The sequence below is a fragment of the Chroicocephalus ridibundus genome, chromosome 8 (genome assembly GCF_963924245.1).
Source record: "Chroicocephalus ridibundus chromosome 8, bChrRid1.1, whole genome shotgun sequence".
In the NCBI taxonomy this organism is placed as follows: Eukaryota; Metazoa; Chordata; class Aves; order Charadriiformes; family Laridae; genus Chroicocephalus; species Chroicocephalus ridibundus.
Genome location: NC_086291.1, coordinates 19193597 through 19213014, shown reverse-complemented (window position 1 = coordinate 19213014; position 19418 = coordinate 19193597). Strand labels below are relative to the sequence as shown.

Genomic DNA, 19418 nt, shown 5'->3' with positions numbered 1-19418 from the left:
GAGGTGTTCCAGTCCCCTAATCATCCTCGTAGCCCTCCGCTGCACCCTTTCCAGCAGTTCCCTGTCCCTCTTGAACCGGGGAGCCCAGAACTGGACACAGTACTCCAGGTGCGGCCTCACCAAGGCAGAGGAGAGGGGGAGGATGACCTCCCTTGACCTGCTGGCCACGCTCCTCTTGATGCACCCCAGGATGCCATTGGCCTTCTTGGCCACAAGGGCACATTGCTGGCTCACGGTCATCCTGTTGTCCACCAGGACTCCCAGGTCTCTTTCCACAGAGCTGCTCTCCAGCAGGTCAGCCCCAACCTGTACTGGTGCATGGGGTTGTTCCTCCCCAGGTGCAGCACCCTACACTTGCCCTTGTTGAACTTCATAAGGTTTCTCTCTGCCCAGATCTCCAACCTGTCCAGGTCTCTCTGTATGGCGGCACAGCCTTCCAGTGTGTCAGCCACCCCACCCAGCTTGGTGTCATCAGCAAACTTGCTGAGGGTGCACTCTATCCCCTCATCCAGGTCATTGATGAATATGTTGAACAGGACTGGACCCAGTACTGACCCCTGGGGAACACCACTCGTCACTGGTCTCCAACTAGACTCTGTGCCCCTAATCACAACCCTCTGAGCTCTATCTTTCAACCAGTTTTCTATCCACCCCACTGTCCATTCATCTAACCCACACTTCCTAAGCTTCCCTATGAGGATGCTGTGGGAGACCGTGTCAAACGCCTTGCTTCCCAAAGCTGGAAGCCCTCTTTTCATCCCAGCCTTAAACACCACAGCCTACTGTCACCTCTCTAGTTTGCGCTGAGCGCAATTTTCTAATTTGCTCTGAGTGCAGCAGAATTTACTTTGGTTTCCTCAGTGATCCAAAAAATTGCTGTCAAAAATCAGTCTCGCATATTTACGGCACATGTTTATGCCACAAGGAGAAACATAAAGAAGGTAGTGACAAGACAGTGTGGGAAAAAATAAACAATAAGCAGGACATGTTAAAAATAATTAAATATTTACAAAAAAGTTATTAAAACAATAAAGACATATTTCCCAACAGAACGCACAATGCTACAAGTTCTAGTAGCTTCTCATAGTGAAAGTGTTCCGGATAACTGTGATCTTGGGTTTTATTACTTTAAAGTGTGTATGTTACACAAGTCCCCCACAGAATCACCCTCTTCGCTGCCTTTTCCCAATCCTGACTTCCATGAGTAAACAGTTGCTTCTCCTCCCCTATGTACCAAGCAGCTAACCTGTCAAATCCTGGTCTTCAAATCCTTCCTCCTGTTATAAAGTGTCTCATCACTTCTGAACGTGAAGATTTCATCTGCATCCCATTGCCTTTGCTGCCTTATCTGGTGTCTTCTTAGCTCTAATGGTGACATCAGGCAGCTGCTGTGAATAGTGCAGTAAATGACATTGAGTAGTTCTTCAGTCTTAAGCACGACTATAACATAATCCCATCCTTTAAACCTGTCCTTTTATTTATTTCTTCCCCTCTTTTGACACTATGGGGTAATGATCATGTACTTACCATTGCATTCAACTGTAACTTACCAAGTTTTTATGTTTCACTTTGAATATCACACTCCCTCTGGGGGAGGCATTAGAGCAGCTCTGTTAAAACCCATCTCCAGCTCCTATCACCTACACTTCACATGAATTACATCCCTCTGCCAACTCAGGACCGTTGGCTTTTGGCTTTTTCACACCAGGACACAGAATATTTGGTATTGTCACACCGCTCTTGCAGTGTCGCATGATAACTACTGCATACACAAGACCATCTTAAAGGTTACTGAACTGCGGCACACAGGTCACACCATAAACCACAAATAAGAGCTTAGTCCCTTCACCTCTGTTCTGCATGCTGTTACTACAGATAGCAAGCTCCTCTTGGGGTGGAAAGAGCCCTGGGACGATGGCTGTTGGAAGCAAAGGAGTGGAAACCAGCTTCAGGGCCTACCTACAGATTGTAGGAGCTGCAGCACTTGTCTTTCTGTCCCTTGTTCCACAGAGATAGCAACCCAGCGATATTTCTGGGCTGCAAGGTAAAATGCGTGAGGGCCGATTTCCAGATAAAAAGAGCTGGAAGTCCACGAGATGAAAAAAACCCTCATGCGTTACAGCGTAAGCCGGGGCCGGCAAAGCCCCGGGAACGCGGGAGAGGAGGCGGCACCGCCCGCCAGCTCCCCGCGCCGAGGCACTCGCGTTGTGGGGAGCAGCCGGCAAAGAGCCTCCGCGGGCCGCCGGGCTGCCCCGACGGCTCCCCTCAGCGGGGCGAGAGATGAGGGGCCGCTTCCCGCCTCGCCCGGCCTCGCGCCGCCGCCCGCTGGCACGTGGCGCAGCGGCGCGGAGCTGCCGGTAACGGCAGCCTGCGCTCAACACCCGCAGCTTGCCGGGGGCGGCGGGAGGCTGCCGGCCGCGCACCCTGCGAAAACAGAGCGGAGCCGGCACAAGGCTCCTGCGGGAGCGGCGGGCCGCCCTGGGCACGACTCGGCGGGCAGCGCTCGCCTTCCGCTTGCCCCGTCTCCACCGGCGGCGTGAAGCAAACCGTCCGTCTGACGAAAACCTGGGGGGACAGCGTGCGTTGCAGGCGCGAGCGGGTTTTGGAAATTACGAAACAAATCCGTTTTCCTACACTTTCTCCTGTAGTCGTTTGGGAGAGCTGACGCCCCGCGACTCCTGTGTCTGTTGCCGGTGCGTGCCGCGGAGAGCGTCCTCCGCGCGGCAGTGGCCGCGCTTCAAAACGCGCACAAGCACCCGTACACATTTTGCACTTAGATGTATAAAGACGTACGTGTATTTTATTGTGACCAGGTCATAATTGTTCATGAGCGCTAATGGTAATTTAATGTTTTCTGTTGCTTTCGCTACACGCAGTCGAAGCGCTGTTGGGCACAGCAACCGAAAGGTTGTTAGTTTACCGTCCCGTTTCAGAGGCAAACGAGAAAGATTGTTTTGCAAAAAGTCACAGTGAGTCAACGAAGACGCATACATGAAATTACTCCGAGCTGGCCTGATCTGGTAATTTCTACTGATTCCATTTCTACTGATTCCGTTATTTTTGAAGCTGACGGCGTGAATGATTTTCAGAGTAATCAACCAAAGGCGCAGCAAGGAGATCACGGTACACGGATGCCGTAAGTAAAACTGCTGTGCCCAGCACCAGGAACTTTCCGGCAATAACGAAGGTGTTAAGGGCGATGTGTCAGTCGTGTTCTTCAACTTCCTTTTGTGTCACTACTAAAGAATCACGCAAAAGGTTGGACAGTTTTTCTGGTGGTGATATTTGCTTGCTTAGATTTTGGGAAATCGGGTTAATCCTGTGTTCCACACGCGCTCACAGGCGCGTAGTGACTAATTTTTCTGTGAATACTTCGGGGGGGGGGGGGGGGGGGGGGGGAAGGAAAAAACACCTATTCCTCAAAGCCATCCTGCTCCTAGGCGTGAGGGAGGCTGAAGTTTGCTCCTGCCTTATCCGACAGGTCTTTACCGCAAGGGAAATGGTATTAGACCTCGATTCGCTCACTTCAGAGCCCTTCCAGTCATCGAAACGAAGTTGCTGGTGGCCTGGGATGCGTGAGAGCGAAGCCCAGAACCACCTCAGCAAGATGCCGAAGCCCCGTGCCGGATTTCCCGGCTGCATCAGGAATCCGAGGCTAGACCTGGAAAACTGTGTTTTGGGGTCGGGGAGCGTGTGTAAAAGAGGCCAGCCTTTTCCTCTTTGCAGAAGGGAGCAGGCTTCCCGGCTGCGCAGCGCGGGAGTCCCCGCAGGTGCAGAGCGGTGCGGGGCGCTGCCTGCCGCGGACCCCTGCTACCGTACTCGCCGCCGGTGCCTGCCCCACCGATCTTCCCGTAATTAGCAGCCTGACCACCGGCACACAGGCGAGGAAGGCAACCGCTTCCCTCTCGCCTGGCTGCGCTCCTCTTTCGCCTTCGTGTTCGAATTGCTCTCAAGCTACACTAGCCACCGTGCGCCGGGGAGGAGGGGGGGTGGGGGATCTCGCCTACCTCTTCCATATTTAACCATTACCTAAATCCGAAGGGAAATGAGCAAACCTCTAGGCTTGGGTCTTAAGGTATTTTCAGCGCCGTTGGGCGTATTTATCCCAAAAGAGTTTTCCACAACAAGTTATTTCTAGTCTAGGGGAGGTCTCCGTCGCCCAGGGCCCTGCCTTAGCCCCGATTAACAAGGCCGCGCACGGCTCGATGGCTGCGGGCCCCCCCCCGTTCCCGGGCCGGGGGCAGGGATGCGGCGAGGAGCCGGCGCCGGCTCCTCCGTCCCCTGCCCTCAGCCTCTGCCCGCCTCGCGTCAATCTGTGTTTTGAATCTGTGACTTGTTCTCGTTGCGGAAGTTGAAGGGGATCCAAGAATAGTTCAGATAGATGTGTGTAATTTCTAGAGCAGAACCCCGAGAGAAATGAAACGCCCGATTCCAGAATGACACTTTGATGTCACTTCAGCGAGCCCTGTGAGGTGGAATACGGTAAGACATTTTCATTTAAGGAAAAATGAGAGAGAAAGAGAGGAGGGGGAACAGGGCTGATTTTGTGAGGCTTTAGCTTTTTTTTTTAAAAGCTTTTTTTCTTTTTTGCAGAAGCTCCTAACGCTCAGGAAGTGGAATTTGTGGTTTAGGGGGCCGAGCTCTGAAGGAGTTGAGAGAGACAAGAAAAAAAAAAAAAAAAAAGGCCAACTCAAGCACCATTGCTCCTTAAAGGGAGGCTAAATTTAAAGTCACCCAAACTAGCAAGGCTGCGGCGCAAATCCCGTCTGCAGCCCAGCTTCCTTCGCCCCTCCAAATGGGTAAGAGCTCTCGCTTCTCTCGCCTCGCGTGGGCAGCTGCCGGCGGGCGGGCGGGCCGGGGTGGTACCGACCCTTCTCCTCACCTCACCTCACCGCTCCTCTCTTCACGGCTCCGGCTCTCCCTCACCCCTGCCGGCTCGAGGAGGCGCCGGCCTCGCGCCCCCACAGCGGCGGCCGTTGGCGGGCGCGCGGGCCCCGCGTGCCGCCAGGCGCCAGCAGCGGCCGCCCGCGCGGCCCTCGGGCCAACGGCTAGCGGGAGGTGTCGGGGGGTGTCAGAGCGCGGGGGCCGGTGCCCGCAGCGGAGCGGCGGCCAGGTGGGTGCGGGACTCGCCTTCCCACAGGCCTAGACCTAGCCTGGCAGCCACCGGCCTTGGGCGGCGGGGCGGGGGAGGCCGGCGGCGGGGCGGGGGAGGCCGGCGGCGCCTCGGCGGCGTGGCTTTTGGAGGAAAACACGCGGCAGAAACGGCGCCCGCAGCCCCCCAACGGCTGCGGCTGTCCGTTGCTGTCGGGGAGGGCGACGCGTTATCGGACCGCTTTGATTTCTCGGGCCCCCACCTCCCTCCTCCGCGCCGGCCCGCTCGCTGCCAGTCCCCGCTCAAGGATGAAGTCAGGCGCAGGTGGGCCTGGGCAGCAGCGCTCCCACCCGCCCGTCCGGCGCTGTGCCCGGGGGCGGTGCCTGCCCGGCGGCGGGGAGCGGCCCTGCCCCCGCCGGACGCGGAGAGGCCGGTGCTTCGCGGCACGGACAAGGTTGCCACTTGAGGGACAGCTCCCGCGGCCCCGTCGACGAACTCCGTGCGGCGCCGGGCCCCTTCCCTCCTCTCCCCGTTTGCAAATCTGAGGCCACTGACGGGAAGGTGGGGGGGAAAAAGGCAGCAACTCCCCGATGTCCCCAAAAGACCCACATAAACGTGCTTTGAACTCCCTTTTTTTTGCGCCGCGTCAAGTGTAACGACAGAGGCGGCCCGGCGCTGGACAGGTTGCCGTGAACCTTTCCCGCCTTCCCCCGAGGAGCGGGCTCGGGGCAGCCCTGGCTAACCTGTCCCCCTCGAGCCCCCGACTCCCCGCAAGGCCCCCCCAGGAGGTTTCCCACCTCGTCTCTCTCTCCCCGCCCCGGCTTTCGGTGCCCGCAGCTGCAAGGTGCCGCGGCGCCAACAGCTGCGGGCTGCCGGAGAGATTCCGTTTTGTTCGTTTTCGCGTTATCGTGGTTCGCGCTGGCTGGGTGAATCAGTCCCTCCGACAGCAACAGCCTCTCAGGCGCCGGGTTTAGGCTGTCGGGTTTATAACGACTCTCCCGCCCGCCGCGGCAGCAGCCCTGCGCCGTCCGGCCCGTTCTGGGTGGCGGGGACCGGTGAGCCATTTCGGGGGTGCGTTTTGTTGGCGCCGCGGCTGCCGGCGCGAACGCAAACGTGGAAGCGCGGTGCGCCCACTCCGCCCAGCGCGGCCGCGCTCCCGCGGAGGGACAGGGCTGCACATGACCGCCCCCCCCCGCCGCCCCCAGCCCCCTCAGCTCCCGCTCGTCCGGCCCGCCTGTTCCCCGCGATCCGGCTGCCGCCGTTGGGCCGGCATCCCTCCTCCGACGGGCCGGGCACCGTTTGCCGTCGTGCCGTCGGAGCGCGGCCAGGGTGGCCCCAAGGGCACCAGGGAGGGGGACGGAGGGCTGAGTAGGTGCGCTCCGGGAAGGGGGGGGGGAGGCAAGCGAGGCCGGGGGCGGCGGCCGGAGCCACCTGCGCGCCGCCACCTGGCGCGCCGCCCCCGGCGAGCGGCCCCTCCCGGACGGCGCCCCCGGCCCTCACCGGCGGGCTCGGCGCCTCCCCGCAGGTTGCCTCCCCGCCGCCGCCCCGCGGGAGACTCGGGGGTGACGCTCGCCGCCGCCGTGCCCGGCGTTTGGAGAGGGAGTGCGGCCGCGTCGGCCGTGGCAGCACCCCACCATGCCGAGGTCCTTCCTAGTGAAGAGCAAGAAAGCGCACAGCTACCACCAGCCCCGCTCCGCCGACGAGGACTACAGCCTGCGGCTGGAGACGGTGCTAGCCCAGATCTGTGCAGGTAGGAGATCTTCGGTCCCAGCCTCGCTTGCGGCGGACACAGCCCCCCCGCCCCGCATCACCCCGCTGCCGGCGACACCAGCAGCGGCCGGTAGCTGTGCAGCCCCCCACGGCATCGCAGCCCCCGCGGGACGCCGGAGGGGCTGATGCGGGGTCGGAGAGAGTCCGCCAGCAAACCCTGGTGGGAGCTGGGCCGCCGCGGGAGGTGGCTGGCTCACACCAAGGACCCGCACTGAGGAGCCCCCCTCGCTCCCTTTGCCCTGCAGACAGCAAGATCCCCGAGGACACGGGGCTGTGCCGCACCGTCCTGCCCGATCCGGAGCCTTCCCAGGGGCGCTTCTCCCCGGAATCCCACCTTACCGAGGCTGCCGATGGCACCTCCGAGTCAGCGCCCAGCTGCGAGGGCAGCGTCTGCGACAGGGTGTCCGAGTTTGAGGATTTCTGGAGACCTCCCTCACCCTCCGTCTCGCCAGGTAGGACCGGGGCGACCATCGCCGGCTGCGTGTCTGTGTCGGTGCCGTGGGGCAGTATCTCACGGCTGGGTGCCGCCGTCTAAAACGAGTGGAAGGGACAGATTTGCCTTTTCCCACCGTGTGGGAAAAGGCAAATCTGTCCCTTCCACTCGTTTTCGGGTTATCTCTTTCGGGTTGCTTTTGCAGCCCGTCTACCACTGCTGAGAGAGCAGTGAGTGACAGGCTGTAGGAAAGTTGTGTTGCCATCGGGTGTGATTTTTTGGTTTCTGATTAATTGCTAGAGGCAAGCTAGTTATGTTTTAAAGGTCCCGGCATTATCCTACAGGGTCGTGCTACCCGGAGTTTAGATGTTTTTTAAGACAGTAAAAACGTCTACTAGGCTATCTATATACCTGTGGTAAACTGCGTTGACTTTGTGTTTTGTACTACCTGCTAGACATTTTCCCTAACTCCCTTTCAGGTTATTTCTTGCCTCTTGCCTATAAAAAGGATCTCTCCCTCTCCCTCCCTCCCCCCCTTCTCTCTCTTTTTGTTGTTTTGCTTTTCTAAAAACGCATTCGTAAAAACCAGATGAAAATAATGACGGTCAGATTTAAACACCCCAAATCCAGGAAACTCACACTTATGGCTGCAGCGCCTGTCTCTAGCTCCCTCGTCCTGCCTTTGATGTGGTTGGAGCAGTGGGAGATGCTGTCCCCAGCCTGGCGCGAATACTTATCTCGTTTAAAAATACAATGGTGTCATTTTATAACAAAAATATGGATATATAAAAAACACTTTTTATTGCCTCGGTTAAAAAGTGACAGCTGGAAAAAAAAAACAACCAATTTCTGTCTTACGGAAGGAAAAATTGTCTCAGCTTTACCAACTGACAGCAGGCGCCAGCAAATGAATACACAGTCCCCTTTCCCCACCGATTTTCCCACTGCGTCTTTATAGTGTCCTTGCATATCAATGGCTGATTGTAATGATGTGGGTTTGCATTTTTAAAGCCTCCCCCTCTTTTAAGAGTCTTAAAGCCCTTTGAGGAGACATTCAAAATGCTGCGCAGTATCATCACAGCCAGCCACGGGACAGTTTCAGCCTGAAAATGACAGACCGGACCAAATGCAGCAGTCTGTTTTTTGCTAATATTTCTGCACAAAGTGTAGCAACGTGTGTAATTTTTGTTCTAACGAATTTGTCCTGTTCCTCCTTCCCCAAGTAATTACAATTTCTGCAGGGGAAACAGACTGTTTTCACGAGGTGTCTAAAAGACAGATGTAAAATGGAGCAGGTATTTACCAGGGCTGCTCTGCCTTTTCCTCCTCCCCACTCATTTCTTCCCCCGTTGTGGAATTCATTAGCTCCCAGCCAACCATCCAGCTACTAAGGGGAGGTGTCTTTGCAAAATGAGGGTGACATCTCCAGATCAAGATTTTTCGGGGACAGTGGGGGAGGGCTGATTCCATCTCCCACCCACCCCACCCCCACTTTCCATCCCATTCACAGGATGAACGGGAAGGTAAAGGGACTCCCAAGTACTGTAAGGAAAGTGCTTTACTAAATGAACCTCAGTGCATCGAGAAAGGTGCTCTTACGTTAATGATGAAGGCAGTGTCAGCAAGATTAGATAGTCGGGCTTCCTCCTGCAGCAGCTCCCTCCAGCCCCTCTGCCTTCCAGCTGCTTTGTCAGATTAAGCGTGAAGCTGGAATTTGTGCCTAGGTCACTTCTGCAAGACACACTGGCCAGAGACTGGATTTCTGTGATTGTGTTTGTCTGGGTGGGGCACAGTTTCTGTGCTTTGACAGGCAGGGCAGAGGAGAAATGATGTTTCTAAATCATGCTCAGGGCAGGTGCAGTGAGTAGCACTATCAACCCCTTATCCCTAGAAGTGAACATAGGTGCAGGTTGCACTTCAATAGGCAGTGAAAGCCAGATTTCAGGTTTGTGTTCGAGTGCTGTGCTGCCGAGCCAGGTGGGCTTGCACAGACACAATACCTGTTAACGCTCTAATACATTGTTGACTCCATCAGTGCAAATCACTTTGTTATTTAACCTCACTTTCTAAGTGTGTCTGTAATCACATGTGTTTGCATATACAGAAGGTGCCTGATAGCAGAATATTAGTATGTCCTGATGAGCCTGTTGAAGCTGCAGTCTTGGAGGGAGGCTTTTACTGGGTATAATGGAGTTATGCAGAGAGCGTGGTATTTTGTGGTCTTTAGAGGAGGACACTTGAATCTTTGCTGTGCATATCAATCTGTTCCCAACCATTTCGGGTTGAATTTGCCTTGCCTTCAAAAAAGAGTATTAATGTTTTTGTCTCTCAGAACTGGTATATACAAAGGCTGCACAGAATTGCTAGGAAGAAGAGGGAGAATCTGTCCCTTCCTGTTCACCCCTCGGAGGCCTGGATGCTGTGGAGTGGAGGACAGGCAGGCACAGAAGTGCCCTGCAGTGTGGCAGAACAGGGTTTGCAGGTCGCTTTGGGTACATGTCTTAGGTGGCTTGAGCTTGCCCCTGAGAAGTATAGCGTGAGTGGCTCCCCTGCACTTGTGCTTGAGAGGTCTCCAATGCATGTGAGGCGATGGAAGGAACATTGCACGCAAACTGATCTGTGGTGCAGTGTTTTCCGTGTCCTGTGTTGCCAATTCCAAGGGCTCAAAAATCAGGTCAGCTTTCCCTCTCCATGAACTGGCTTAGAAATCAAGATTGTAAGTAATACCTTATGGATATTCAGTTCTAGTGTTGAAATATTGAGGGTTTATGTTTTCTTGCTTTTCTTTACAGTCTGGGCTAGAAGTTGACTTTAAGAGGAAAAAAAAAGTTAAAACAAGAACAAGCAAACAAAAGGAAAGCTGAGGGCCTGATGAAATCATGCAGTTTCAGGAGCTGGGGCTTTAAGATAGTTTTGAATCTTGTGATAAAATCGTGAGAGATGGCAACACTGAAACTGGTTGCAGAGACACAAGATAGATGATGTGACACTGACCACAACTTTGCAGTCAGTGCAGAACAGGAAAAATCATGCTCAGCACCATGTCAGCTAATTTGATTTCATCGCTATGTTCAAATGTCCCAGTTGGTATGTGCGCATATATTTCCAACCAAAAGACTGCTAATTTGAATGGAAGAATTTGAGACTGTTAACATCTGAAATTATGTAAAAGGTAGCAAACAGTCAGGTAATTCAAAGCTCTATCTCCACCTCATTTCCCACTCCCCTCTGTAATCCTCAGTGACCATCAGCCTATCCAAATGGATAGACTAACACATCATGCCCTCCTTCCCTAGCCCACCCCGGGCTCTCTTGGTTTGTTGAAGGTTGAGAAAGCCATGGGAGCTGTGAAGCTGACAGGAATGACAAAAAGCAAGAGGGCAATTGTGGGTGGACAAATTTTTGAGTAAGGCAGGTTATTCTGGAAGCCTAAGTTGTAAGGGATGCCAGTGTTTCTGTGAAGGCATTAGCAGTTCATCAGTTAATTGATTAATCTTTTCCTTGGTTCACTAAAACATTTGTCCAGTGGGGAGATTTGACTCTCCCAGTGCTGCTGCCTGTTGTGGTGAAGAGTGAAAGCTGAGCACCTTGGGCATTAATCAACATCTGTGGCACACAGTTGGGGTCTGCTGCCTCATCTTCCCTGCCCAACTCTGCTTTCCTCTATGCAAGGCTCCCTGAGAATTTGTGCCTTTAGACACCGATCTCAAAGGTTGTGTTCGTGCCATTGCATCAGATTGCTATGAGCCCTCCAAGTGTGATTCATCTTCTGGTGCACACTGCCTTGGTCAGATGCTATTGCCAAAGGTGATGATTTTGTGAAGCTCTATGTGTTGGATGGACTCAGTTTCTTTACTTGGAGAAACTCAGACCAATTTGAAACAACCACGATTTTATTTCAGATGAGGACTGATTTTAGTTTATTTTTTTCTGAAAAAGTGAGGCATGACATGCAACCACCTCAGAAGCTGTTCTTTATTTCAATTATGCTGTAATATAGTTATGGAGAGTTGTGGCATGAAGTTGAGACACTATATTTGGGCATTAAATTGTGCAACAAGCAGTTTTTAGTTTGCTGAACAGGTAAATCTCGGCAGACTTGTGCCTTCTGGCACCTCCGTAATGTCATATTTGCTATATGGATGTGTGGGATCTACATCACAGCTTAAATATGTGGACTGTCAGCTCTGATGCCCATCTTGGGACATAGTAGATATACTTTTCGGAGAAGCTGCAGATAAAACCAAAGGAAATTGCAGACTGAGTTGTTCAGTGTCTCCATAGTCAGATCAATGTGTACACACCTGGGCACCCAGAGATGGACGTAGGCAGAATTGGTGGCTTCTTGAAATGATTTGCCTGGGAGAGCAGGTAAGTAGGTAGTACTGCATGCTCAATCCCTACTATGCAATATGAAATGTCCTCCCACTAGAGATGAAAGGGCAGCCTTAATGTGCAGTACAGGGGTCTGGCTCTGGGCACAAATCTGGGTGTTGAGACGATTCTGGCCCATGATAGCGCGGAGGCACACATGATAGTGAAGTGCACTAATTCCCATGCCCTTGTGTTTCTGCAGCCTCAGAGCGATCTGTGTGTCCGTCCCTAGACGAAGCATCCCCCTTCTCGGTGCCCTTCAAACCATACATGTGGAACAGCGTGGGTCGCTCCGAGCTGAGGCACCTTGTGCAAAGCTACAGGCCCTGCCCGACACTGGAGCGAACCTCAGCCCTGGGGCTCTTCTGCGAGCGAAGCTCCGAGCCTGCCCTCTATGGTGCAGAGTGTAGCTCTTCCCTTGGACTTTACAGTGACTTCGGCTCCCCGGGCCCAGGGCTGTTTGAGCGGCCACCGGCAGCAGCACCTGGACTCTATGCTGAGACGCCACCTGGGCTGCAGCAAGAGAAGGGGCCAGGTGGCATCAAAGTGGAGTCGGACCTCTTGTGCCGCCCTTTGCTCATCAGCACTGGCTCTTACAAGTGTGTCAAGTGCAGCAAGGTAGGGATCCCTTCTTCCACACTGGCTATGACTCTTCCCCGGCCCCTTCTCACTGGCAAGCCTGACCCTGTGTGCTCTCTCCCCTCAGGTCTTCTCTACGCCACATGGCCTTGAGGTACACGTGCGCCGCTCACACAGTGGCACGAGGCCCTTTGCCTGTGACATGTGTGGCAAGACCTTCGGCCATGCAGTCAGCCTGGAGCAGCACAAGGCCGTGCACTCGCAGGTGAGAGCGGGGCAGACTGCCAGGATGAAGGTCTGAGGGCCAGGGCCAGCTGCTTGCTTCAGATGACTCTGGGGAGGCCGTGAAGGCAATCACAGGCAGTAGGTGGGCATCTAAACTGAGGAGAGGAAGAGAACATGGTAGGGCTGCAGTGGGCAGTTGTGGGTGAAGAATATGGTGGCAGGCAGAGGAAGGGGTGGGCAGCTTAGTGAGCAAAGGAGCATATAAACAAATTCAAGAACACAGGCTTTGTTTCCATTCCCCAGACCCTGCGTGCATCTCTATTAAGCAAAGGGCACTTTTGGCACTCCAGAAGTAACAGATAATAAATAATAAATTTTCACGCTCAGAGATGGAAATTGTAATGCGGATGTCGACCTTTTTTAACAGCTTAAGCAACTCACTGTGCTTTCTTTCGATGCAGCTCTCCTCATTCTTTCTCCTCCCCTCCCCCAAAGAAGTGAGTCTTCCCTTGTTTGTAGTCATTGTGTCTATGCAGGGAACATCTGAACGACCAGTCAGGTATAGAACACAGACTTCACCCGTCTCGACACACTCTGAGTCACACACCAAAAGAATATGGTAGTTAATTTTGGTAGGAGGACTTGTAACATTTTCCACCTGCTGATATTGTGCCACATTTCCCCTTCACCCACCCACTTGACCTGGCGAATCTTCCTTCTTCAGATTGGCTTTTGGAGGATAGAGTTACAGCAATGGTTTTTCCTTTCTAGCTGTTTTATTTACAATTTCATGAGTGTGCAACAGCAAAGCACACAATGAGGGGAAATATCTCATCACCCATTAAATAATGACGAAAAGAGCAGCACTGCATATTGTGTCCATGGAGGGAACAACATTTTAGGGAGGGTGCATTAAAAGCCCAATAAACTAAGGTGGTTGTATGAAAACATATCGGGAAGAGGAAGGTGTGATGGTAGTTAAGGGATGAAAAGAAGAGATGATTTGTGGTGGAGAGAAGTCTGTGAAGGAGAGGAGACAGCAAGGTCTTCATGCATTTATTTTGATATGTTAAACTAGTAAGCCAAAAAGCTGTTTTCCCCAGGTGCTCTAGGTACCTTCCGCTTGAATTTTAATGGAACTACAAATAAGCAGTTAGTTGTTACCCTGCCAGCAGAAGTCAGCCTGCCACAGAGATTTCCCAGGAGACCCCAGCAGACCTCAGCACCCACTTTCTGTGTACAGTGGAGAGCTGGCCTCTGAATAGCACTGCAGCTGTTGGGCTTCCCAGTGGAGTGATCATGTCTTGGGCCCCGCTTGCAATGTACAGGCAGACTCTGTCTGGTTGGTCGGGGCTGCTCCCACCTGCCCCTTCCTGCTGTTCAATTACATTTTTGTGAGGAGCAGTGCACAGTACTGGGAGAGGGTGCATTATCTTTTTTTATCATGTGGCACTATCATGCCAGTGTTAGTGTCTCCTCAGGCCAGCCCAGCTCTCTGGAGAAGTGGAAGTGCTTGCTAAGGCAGAAAGGGCAACACTGATATGCTGCTGGGCAGTTTGTTGCTGGTGCGATCACTGCTGTGATATAACATTTGTGTGTTTGGGCTCCTCTCTCTGCAGGAACGCAGCTTTGATTGTAAGATTTGCGGCAAGAGTTTTAAGAGGTCTTCTACTCTGTCCACCCACCTGCTCATCCACTCGGACACCCGGCCCTATCCGTGCCAGTACTGTGGGAAGCGGTTCCACCAGAAATCTGATATGAAGAAACACACCTTCATTCACACAGGTCAGCCCTGGAGCTGCTGGTGTTAGCTACAACTGCGGGGGCAGCTTGCTGAAGGGGTCTCTCTGCAGCAGTCCATGCTGTGACAGTACATGCACCTCCCCGTGCTTCTCACTGCCCTGCTGCTCTTCATGCTATCTGAGCTCTACTCGTGCAAAGGAGGGTGATTTGAATGTGGTTTCATGAACAGCAGCTGCAAAATAACCCAAATCCTCACAATCCAATCGGTGTTCCCTTAATAGGATCCACCAATGTTTATTCAAAGGGCTTTTGTGTAAGATGATTTGTAGAGTATTATATTCGTGTAACCTTGATTTACAGCTGAGTTCCCTGGAAAATGACAGGTGAATTTGATTGCAGCATTTCTTTTTGCAGCATCTACCAATTTACAATAGGAACAGCAGGAGTCGTCTCCTCCTCTAGATCAAACACTAAGCTGGAGGGCCTAGGGTCCAGCTCTTAGTCTAAATATTTGTTCAGAGGTTGTCTGCACTTCCACCTGGACTTTCTGAGAAATGTCTGCAGTTTGGTACAGAATGGAAGGAGAGGTGCAGAGTTCTCAAGTTTCACTGTTAGTAATAAACATGGAAACTAATAAAGTGCAGGTGAATCACTGAAGGAACTTGTTTTTAACATATCATGCAGTGAGAAGGCAGGTTTATCAGAACAGAAAAGCTTGCCTTTCAGACCTGCACCATTCATTTAATTAGAGGGAAATAAATTACGTGTGAGATACAGAAGCAGTTGTAGACACGAATTAACAGCTGTACTGGCCAAACCCAAGGTTCAGATGACCAAAATCCTGTTTCTTGATAGTGACCACTAGCAGGTATCGAGGGTGAGGGCTAAAAATGGCGAATGTGTAGAAAGATGGCATTATATGTAGTGCTGCTTGGTTGTGACTTTTCTAGGTGACAAACAGTGAACAATAAATGTTACTTATAAAGATTTTCCACCAGATGTTTACTGGATGAAAATGAACTATTTAGGAAGTAATACAAAAAGTATTTCCATAGTAATTTTTTCAAATAAGTCTTGATTAAGTAGAACTTCAGACAAATTCTGAGTCAGTCAAAACCATTATTTTGTTGTGAGATAAGAAACTGCCTGGGCTTTTAAGTTGCTAATATAAAAACCGGTCCTTAACAGAATCAGGGATCCCTTTCATATGCAGCATACAGTTGTGAACCGAGCCTCCAACAGGTTTTGTATTATTTTATGTTTTGAAGAATCTGGTCTTCAAACGTGCAAAGAGTTTGTTGCTCCAGCTGAAGTCAGTGGGCTCTGCAGGTGCAAAGCCATTCTGAAAATCAAGCTTGGTTTTGTGGTTGGGTTCTTGGTTTTATCCGTTATTTGATAATGCGGAAAATGCACTGAGATCCTGCTCCCATGGAGGCCAATGGAGTTTTGCCACTGACCCTTCCACAGGAGAAGTTCTGGAGACTGGATTTATTCCCATTTATGCCTTTTGCCCGCAGGAGAACTTCAGGGTTGGCTCAAGGGGACTGCTAGCATTTCAGTGTGGGGAATGGAGAGAAGAGCAAATCTCTGGATGAACCTTGTCCTTCAGGGTTCACTTAAGGGCCCTCATACCTCCTTTGGGGACAGACTACAGCTCACTGGGTTTGGCTCCATCTATGTATTCTACCTGCCCCCATGCTGATGCTATAATAATTGATGTCAGACGTTCAGCATGACCTGGTGGTCTTTCCAGGAGTTCCTGATGTTTCCAGGACACAAAGCGAGTTTAAATCACACAGACCTCACGCAACCAAATGTATTCACAAATTATGGGTTCCTGAGAGCGTTCTGTGCTTCAGGCTGCTCCCAGGACTATAACTGGACTGATGGAGGTGCAGCCAAGTCCAGGCCTGCTCAGCTGCAGTGCAGGCTCAGCTAATGCTTCAGGGTTCCAAATTGCATGTTTTTTATAAGAATGACTTCTTTGGTAATCTCACAGGAATCCCTTTGAGTAGCTCTAAGGCCTGGTGTGCATTTCCTGTTTGCTCTGGTCCTGCGCAAGCAGCATGTTGCCTCTTTCACACTCTTTCTCTCCCACCTTCTGCTTGCAGGTGAGAAGCCTCACAAGTGCCAGGTGTGTGGAAAAGCCTTTAGTCAGAGCTCCAACCTCATCACCCACAGTCGGAAGCACACAGGCTTCAAGCCCTTTGGCTGCGATCTCTGTGGCAAAGGCTTCCAACGGAAAGTGGATTTACGGAGACACCGGGAGACACAGCACGGCCTGAAATGAGTCCCAGCTGCAATACGGAAAGCATCTACAACACTATGAGAACAGACTCCCTTGGCTTCCCCGCTGAACCCAAGCCCTGTCCTGAGCACAGACCCTGGTGTTACCTTTCTGACCAGGAGCTTGGAGAGGAAAGAGGAGGACAGGGCCATACATTGACAGCTCAACCTGAATGACTGTGAAAGCGGAAATTAAAGGCTGGGGTTTCTCTCTTTCTCTTCCCCTCTCTGTTTCTGAAATAACACTGGAAAATAAGCCTTTTAGATACGAAGCCTGATACTCCAAAGATGGATAAGCTACCAAATATCTCTAAGCTGGAAAATATTTCTCCCATGGCCAAGATGAACCCCCTGAAGTTTTCAGTAGCTTGAGTCACCTTGCAGGGAAACATGGGTATAATGGTGTTTACATGGTAATGACAGAGAGCCATCAGCATGTGGTGTAGGGAGTGCTTGCCTTGGTTGAGTTTCAGTGCTGAATGGCTTCACTCTTGGTTTCCTCTCAGGAAAACCTGGAGGGTCATGACTGAGCTGTGCAGTTTGACATCTTGCTGTTTTTTAAGCAAAGGTACCAGCTTGGGCCTGATCCTGCTCTCGCTTGTTCTGGTGCAAATCGGGAACTGCATCACCAGTTATAGAAAGGCCCTTTTTATCCTCCCAGAGCCATCTCTCTGTCTGTGCAAGGCCTGGCTGTGTGCGTGTGTGATCGAGGCATGGGGGGGTTACTTCTTGCTACATCCGCTGGGGAGAAGGAAGCTTGTGAAGGACAAGAGGAAAAGCCAAAGCACAGAGTTACGCCTTATAACTAGAAACCTGTCCAACAAGTGACTGAGGAGGGCAGGAGCACAGACTTTCTGTCCAGAACCATTACTGGCTTATGCACTCTGGGCTTGTTCTAGTAACTGGAAAATAGCTACTCAATAGCATCATTTGTATATTTGTTTTTGTTTTTTTTTATTTTTTAAAGGGAAACTCAGCTGAGGTGGGCAGGAATCATTATAAAAGTATAATTGACTGAATTTGCCTTAAATGACCCTGCATGTACCTCAGTTAGAAAAACGTTGTTTTTACTTTGTTGACAGGTTTGTAAATGTTCTTATTTAGATTTTATGGAGTGTCTTATGTTTATTGGTACATATTTATTGGAACAATGTTTTAAGTTAATAAAGTATTGAGAATGGTCCAGAGTGATTTTGATTTAAATCTTCACACATCTTCAGAACGTCAGCTGTTACAATGGTACAGCATGGTGATTGTCAGGGCTATGGCATTGGAGGAGGTAATGTAGGCACAGCAGAATTTGCACGAGGTCTCTGGTGATTAAAGAACACCACTGCCATATTTATCTGTCCAACTCCCACTGATTTCAGTTAAACAGTTCACACTTCTGAAGACTGGGGTATACTGTGCTTGGGACTACCACCATAAAAGGGTTTAGAGAGGAAACAGAAGTTTTAAGTGTCTGCTTTGGAAACGTAGACTGCCAGAAGTCTCTGCTCAGCCCAGGAGGAACTTGTATGTCCTCCCCCAAGATTAAATGTCTGTGCCTGGGAGTTTGCAGGGACACCTGAGCAGCAGGTGCATCGTTTATACTTAAGCCTGTTGGGACTCAGAGAAGTGCCTTTTACCTGCCTTGTCAGCGGGGCTTGCTCCATCTGGCAGTTGCAGCCCATACAAAAGGGAAGCAGGAGGATGACAGAGGGGACCCTTGTTCTTTTCCCAGCAGGGCACAGCATGGCAGCCTGGGCTTTTACATGTGCACATAGCCTTGTGTGGATATATACTCTTGTTTCCAGCTTTGTACTTTTATTCTGGATGAAACCAGTGAGGAGAGGCCCCTGCTGGGCTGGCTCATCTCTCAGGGCACCCTGCCCACCTGAGGGCCATGGCACTCCACCTGCCATGGTGCCACCCAGGTCCCTCTATACTTCTGCTTTCAGCCACCTCCAAGAACTTCATCTGCAGCCCCATCCTCGCGGGGCTGCCCTTGCAGGCTGGGGCTGGGGTGTATCTCTGCAGGACTAACCCAGCACATCAGCTCTTCCACACACAGTTGCCCACACCAAGACTTCACAGATGGGGCTTTTATTAAACACAAGCATGGCATGCAACGACAGCAGTCAGGGTAAGAGGCTGCAGCATAGGCACCACAGGATCTGCCAGGTGCTCTGAAGACCACATTAGGCCCATTATGCTGGGTTAATTAATGCAGAAGTCAGTAGGAGACTAAGAGGTAACAGGGAAGGCCTTGCCCAGGCCAGGGGAGGCTCCGAGGAGCAGCTCAGCCAGTGGCACAGCTTGGGGCTGTCCCTGGGGTGATCCTCAATATTTACTGCACAGGGAAGCCGCTGTTGTGGACGGAGCGAGTGCTGGCCGGGGGTACTGGACACGGGGTGGCCAGGGCGCAGCAGCCGTCCCCAGCCCCTCTCCCCTCAGGAGGGCTATTTCCTGCTGGGCACGGCCTTGGCCTCCCTCCCTGCAGGCAGGCCTTACCCCAGCAGGCCATGAGCGGGCTCAGTTACTGGCATTTACCTTTAAAAATACAATAATCAACATACGCCTGCCCCCGCAGAGTGTCTTATTTTCAAACAGGACAACTGGTGTGGTGGGAGCCCAGTGCTGCCCTGCTGGCTGGGGTTGGGCAGCCGGGGGAGGCAGCTCGTGGTGGGGGTCAAGGGCTCCCCAGCATGGACACAGCCTGGGTGGCGAGACTGTTCTTCAAGGGAAGAGACTCTGCAGGTGTTTTTATTGGTTTAAGCACATCTTCGCCCAGATTGTCTCGCAACTTACTGATATACCCTCAGAGCACTGGTGTTGAGCCATTGCTGAGGCCTGAACCCCTTTAAAATGGCGGTGCGTGGCTGCACAAGAGGGTGTTCTCTGCCTTGCCAGCCCTGCCAGCTCAGCTGCGGATTT

At 52.1% G+C, this 19418-nt stretch overlaps 1 protein-coding gene across 1 annotated transcript; it reads left to right on the top strand.

The window, feature by feature from the left end:
* The first annotated feature begins 4407 nt into the window (after positions 1-4407).
* GFI1 (growth factor independent 1 transcriptional repressor) lies at positions 4408-17607 on the top strand. Its single transcript, XM_063343988.1, has 8 exons — positions 4408-4482; positions 4594-4799; positions 6618-6842; positions 7108-7314; positions 11872-12287; positions 12376-12513; positions 14093-14258; positions 16328-17607. The coding sequence occupies exons 3-8, from the start codon at positions 6728-6730 to the stop codon at positions 16504-16506; spliced, it is 1221 nt and encodes a 406-aa protein (XP_063200058.1). The 5' UTR covers positions 4408-4482; positions 4594-4799; positions 6618-6727; the 3' UTR covers positions 16507-17607.
* Positions 17608-19418: the final 1811 nt, after the last annotated feature.

Bases quoted from the DNA above. Each gene is read 5' to 3' on its own strand.
- GFI1 (XM_063343988.1), top strand. From the start codon at position 6,728: ATGCCGAGGTCCTTCCTAGTGAAGAGCAAGAAAGCGCACAGCTACCAC. The intron at 7,315-11,871 runs GTAGGACCGGGG...GTGTTTCTGCAG, and splicing joins CTCACCCTCCGTCTCGCCAG to CCTCAGAGCGATCTGTGTGT. The intron at 14,259-16,327 runs GTCAGCCCTGGA...TTCTGCTTGCAG, and splicing joins ACACACCTTCATTCACACAG to GTGAGAAGCCTCACAAGTGC.